The sequence below is a fragment of the Tupaia chinensis genome, unplaced genomic scaffold, assembly GCF_000334495.1.
Source record: "Tupaia chinensis unplaced genomic scaffold, TupChi_1.0 Scaffold000355_1, whole genome shotgun sequence".
NCBI lineage: Eukaryota > Metazoa > Chordata > Mammalia > Scandentia > Tupaiidae > Tupaia > Tupaia belangeri.
The window spans coordinates 15,450,156-15,455,843 of NW_006159850.1; the positions used below are offsets into that span (position 1 = coordinate 15,450,156).

The 5,688-nt window shown below is 45.0% G+C and overlaps 1 protein-coding gene across 1 annotated transcript in view; it reads left to right on the forward strand.

Annotated features, from left to right (window-relative positions):
• The window catches only part of LOC102496717 (uncharacterized), a 4,192-nt gene extending 2,860 nt beyond the window's left edge, over positions 1–1,332 (forward strand). Inside the window, exon 4 of the mRNA XM_027773455.1 lies at positions 792–1,332. Within this exon, the coding sequence (XP_027629256.1) occupies positions 792–923 (132 nt within the window). The 3' untranslated portion in view covers positions 924–1,332. The remainder of the gene's footprint in view (positions 1–791) is intronic.
• Positions 1,333–5,688: the final 4,356 nt, after the last annotated feature.

Here is a 5,688-nt window from a genome sequence, read left to right on the forward strand (position 1 = left end):
CCCGCAGCGAGCGGGGCGCGTGCACGAGCCTCTCCTCTCCCCCTCCCCCCTTCCCCAGCCTGGTCCCCCCTCCCCGCTCTCCAGGCGCGCGCCGGGCGCTGTGGGCGGGGCCTGAGGGAGACGGGGTCCAGGGGGCGGGGCATAAGAGAGCATCCAATCGCCGACGTTCGAGAGGGGCTGGCCAGCATCCTCTAGCCCCCGAGGCCGTCCAGCCTCGCGCTCTCTTCGGTCTTTTTCTGGCCCTTTCATCCCCTCAACGTCGTCCCTAGACCCTCCTGGACATGGAAACTCCACCCTGCCTATCAGCTCTGATCCTGGTTTCCTACCCCACCATCGAGTTCAGCCACAAAACCCACATCCCCCAACCACAGCTCCACCGCAGGCTCCTCGCCCAACCCTAGTCCCTCTCCCCCCAGCACTGTCACAAAACCTCCTCTTTTTCCCTCCACGATTTCCACGGTCTGTGGAGTGACCGAGACGGAGGGGCCACGGGCCTTCGTGGGAGGGGCTAAGTTCAGCTGTCAGAACCTCAGAGTTCAGGAAACATCTTTGGATTTCTTTGGGGCATTTAATTCTCCCACATGACTGTCAACTAGTAAAACCACAGTAGCTGTAGATCCTGGGGCAGGGTAACTTGCGGCACGGTTGCCACTTGAAGAGTATATGAGGTAATTGAGAGTGGTTGGACTCACTTCTTAATAAAACACCTCCTCCCCTCACCGCCCCCTCCCCTTCTCCATTTCCCCTGTTGCATTTTTTTCCGCCTTCTGGCCTCTTGTGGAATGGCTCAGCCCGCCTCTGACATCGCTACGTGGAGAAGGGCCTGCGGTGGGAAGATGAGAGCTGGCAGAAGACCCAGCTTTGAGTCTCAGCTCAGCCATGACCAGCCAGCTGACTTTGGGCAAGTCACTTCTCTTTTCTGAGCATCTACTTCCTAAGATGTAGAATGGACAATAACGTAATAATGCCTGGCCTGTACTCTCATAAGGTTGTTGTGCTGATGAAGTAAAATGAATTTCTGAAAACATTATGCAATATTTCTTACAATTACTGCCCCACAAAAGCGGAGCTAATGAGAATGCTGACCATAGGTGATAAAATGACAAGTCCTGATACTTGTATAAGATTACCCTTTCCCAAAATCACCAAAGAGACAGTATCATTGTGTACATCTTGTGCTTAATGTGATGAAATGTGTTCAGTGTGTATTTGAGAGATTTTGATCTCTTGCAGTTCTGGGATAAATAGTTTGTTCATTCATTCACTCATTCATTCATTTACTATGACTGGAATATTTAGATAATTATTAACTTCAATCAAGGACACTTTTTTTTTTAAGAGGTTTTTGTTGTACGGTGCGTGCACTCACCAGAAAGACAGAGAGAAGCAGAGAGACAGAAAGCCAGAAATCACCCGCTGGGGGGGTGGCCACACCACAATCCCTTCTCCTCTCGGGATCTTGGGCACTCATGCACACGTGCCCGGCATGAGTTTAAGCCACTGGACCCAGGACTCAAACCATGGTCAACTACATGGGAGTCCAGTGACATAGCCATTATGCCAACAGCTGGTCCCCCACTTTTTTTTTTTTTTTAAAGGATTTTGCCACAGGGCATGTGCGTTTCCTGAAGGGAGACAGAGAGAGACAGTGGGAAGGGAAGTGAAAAATCTCCCCCAGTGACGTGGCCATTGCCACAATCCCATCTCCTCCATTTAACTCTTGGGATCTTGGGCATGCATGGACACATATCCGGCATGATTTTTTTTTTTTAAGAGAGATTTTTTTTGTTATAGGGCACATGAACTTGCCAGAGAGACGGACCGAGAGAAATCACCCCCGAAGGTGGATGGCCACGCTGCAATCCTTTCTCCTCCATTCTCCTCTGGGGATTTTTGACATACATATACACACGCGCGACCTGAGTTTATCAGGATTTTAGGCACGCACACACACATGCTTGCTGTGAGTTTTAAGCCGCTGGGTCTGGGACTCGAATCATGGTCGACTATGTGGGAGCCCAGCGACATAACCATTACAACACTGCTGCTCCCCCAGTATGATTTTTAAGCTGCCCGTCCAGGGCTCAAACCATGGTCGACCATATGGGAGTCCGGCACCTTTGACTACTACGCCACCTGCTGGCCCCATCAAGGAAATTACTTAATGTTACTTAAAAATTCATTTTCTGTGGGATCAGCAGATGGTTTAATGGTTACTTCACTGGACTCCAAATGGTCAGCCATGGTTTGAATCCTGGACCTGGTGACTTTAAACTCACACCAGGCACGTATGTGTACATAACCAAGATCCTGAGAAGAGAATGGAGGAGAAGGGATTGCAGTGTAGTCACCCCCTCAGGGAGTTATTTTTCACTTTCCATCTCTCTGTCTTTGTTTCTCCAGTGAGCGCATGCACCTGATAGCAGAAATTTCTCTTTAAAAGAAAATTCACTCTCTGGGGTCAGCAGGTGGTGTGGTGGTTTAGGCACTGTATTCTTCATGGCTAACCACAGTTCAGGCCCCAGACCCAGCAGCTTGAAAATCACGCCAGGCACATGTGTGTGAATGCCCAAAATTCCAAGAGGAAAATGGAAGAGAAAGGACTGTGACATGGCAATCCCTCAGGGTGACGTCTTACTTTCCCTATCTCGGTCTCTTTTTGGGCAAGTGCACAAACCCTATGGCAAAAATCTAAAAAGTGTATATTTCTAAGTAGCCAGAAAGTTGAATATTCTCATACTGTCAGTGAATTTTAAAACATTTTCTTTAAGAATGTTTTGTGCCTAAGCCTCCTGGAAGAAGCATTGGCTTTTATATTTAACAGTAATTATTTTTTATTTAAAAAAATTTTTTTAGAAGTTTTTGCCTTAGGGCACATGTACTCACCAGAGACAGAGAGACAGAGACAATGAGGGAGAAAGTGAGAAATCATCCCCCAGAGGGGATTGCCACACTGCCATCCTTTCTCCTCCATTCTCCTCTCAGGATTTTAGGTATGCACACATGCGTTCTTTTCTTTTCTTTTCTTTTCTTTTCTTTTTAATTTATTTATTTTTATTCATTCATTCATTTATTTTAATTCCACTAGAGAGAGAGACACAGAGAGAGAGAGGGAAAGTGAGAAAGCAAGCCATCAGGTCCAGGACTCGAACTGTAGTCACCCATGTGGGAGTATACAGTTCCTTAACCACCATGCTACCTGCTGGCCCCTTATTTTTTTATTTTTTATTTTTTTAAAAAGGTATGCAGGGAACCAGCAGTTAGCGTAATGGCTATGTCGCTGGACTCCCACGTAGTTGACCGCGGTTCGCGTCCCGGACCCGGTGGCTTAAAACTCACGCCGGGCGCATGTGCGTGCGTGCCCAGGATCCTGAGAGGAGAATGGAGGAGAAGAGATTGCGGCGTGACCATCCCCCCTGGGGGGGTGATTTCTCGCTTTCTGTCTCTAATGTCTCTCTCTGTCTGTCTGGCGAGCGCATGCGCCCTATAGTGAAAATCTCTCCAAAAAAAAAAAAAAAGGTATGCACACATGTGTTCTGCATGAATTTCAAGTCATCAGATCCAGGATTCAAACCATGGTCGGCCAAGTAGGAGTCCAGTGACGTAACTGCTACACCATCTGCTAGTCCTGGTCAGTTTAGACAAGGATATACATAGGGCTGTATTATTACATATCACTTTGAAGTTGACTTAGTTGACATTTCAACAGGAAAGTAGCTACTCGTGGGATCATTAAGTTATTCTATAAAGCTGGACAGATTGATCCATTTCCTTAAATTAAATAAAATGAGATCACAATAATGCTATTTTTTTTCCCCTAGATTTTTGCTATAGCACATGTGTACTTGCCAGAGAAACACAGAGAGACAGAAAGCGAGAAATCATCTCTGGGGATGGCCATGCCACAGTCCCTTTTCCATTCTTCTCTCAGGATTTTGGGCCGACATGCCCCAACACCTTGCATGAGTTTCAAGCTGCCGGGTCTGGGACTTGAATGGGAGTCGACCATGTGGGAATCCAGCACTTTAACTTCTATACTATCTGCTGGCCCCAATAATGCTATTCTTTTTTTTTTTTTTTTTTTTTTTTTTAAGAGAGAAAGAGTTCGGGGTCGGCAGGTAGCGTGGTGGTTGGAGCACTAGACACTCCCATATGGCTGACCATGGTTCAAGTCCTCCACCTGGTGGCTTGCTTTCTTACTTTCCCTCTCTCTCTCTTTCTATATGTTTCTCTCTGATCAATTAAAATAAAACGAATGAGTAAATAAAATAAAATAAATAATTCATTAAAAGAGATCTACTATAGGGCACTAAGGAATCACCCCTCCCAGGGGGTGGCCATACTACAATCCCTTTTCCTTCATTCTTCTCTTGGGATCTTGGACACACAAGTATGTGCCCAGCTTGAGTTTTAAGCTGCCTGGTCTGGGACTCGAACTGTGGTCGACTCGATGGGAGTCTACCACCTTAACCACTACGCCATCTGCTGGTCCTGTCTTATAACCTTCTTATATTCTAAAAATGTCTGAGGTGTTGTGACTCAGGGTTATAATCAAGCAATAAAAAAGTATTAAATAAGAAATTAATTTTTCCTCTCCTCTCACCTAAACATCTAGAAGACTTTTTAATCGATCATAGATTTTTATTTATTTATTTTTAAAATTTTTGCCATAAGGCATGTGTGCTCACCAGAGACAGACAGAGACAGAGAGTGAGAAATCATATCCCAGGGGCAATGGCCACACTCAATCCCTTCTCCATTCTCCTCTTGGGATTTGGGGTGTGTAAGACCCAGCATGTTTTTCAGAAAGCACATCCACGATTCTAACCCTGGAGTTCACCATGGGGGTGTCCAGTGCCTTAACCACCATACCACCTGTACTTAACCTTTTGGTAAACTGTTCTTAAAGTGGTTTCACCATTTTATATTCCTACCAGCAATTTCTCTACACTCTGGTCAACATTTGTATTATCTCTCATTTTCTCTCTTTTTTTTTTTTTTTTTAAAATTGTTTGGTTTTAAGTCTATTTGTTCATTTATTTACTTTAATTTGACCAGAGAGAGACACACAGAGAGAAATAGAATGTGAGAAAACAAGCTACCAGGTCCAGGACCCAAACCATCCAAGCCATGTCCAGCATCTTAACCACCATGCCACCTGCTGGTACCCTCTCTCATTTTCATTCTAGCTATCCTGATGGCTATAAAGTCATATCTTATTAGTGTTTTAATTTGCAGTTTCCTGATGACTAAGAATGTCAAACATCTTTTCATGTGCATATTGTTAACCATTTAGAGAATGTCCCTTTAAATCCTTTGCCTATTTAAAAATTGGGTTGTCTTTATTATTATTACTATTATTTTGCTATAAGGCCTTGCACTAATTGGAGTGAGAGAGCAAATGAGCGAGAAAGCAAGAAAGCACCCTCCAGGGGGATGGCTACATTGCAGTCCCTTCTCCTCCATTCTCCTCTTGGGATTTTGGGCATGCATGCACACACACCTGGGATGTTTTCAAGCTGCAGGGTTTGGCGCTGGAACCGCATAGTTGACAATGTGGGATCCAGTCACTTTAATCTCCATGTCACCTGCTGGCCCTAGATCGTCTTTTATAATTGTGTTGTAACAGTTTTTATGTATTCTGGAGACCAGACCCTTATCAGATAAATGATTTGCAAGAATTTTCTT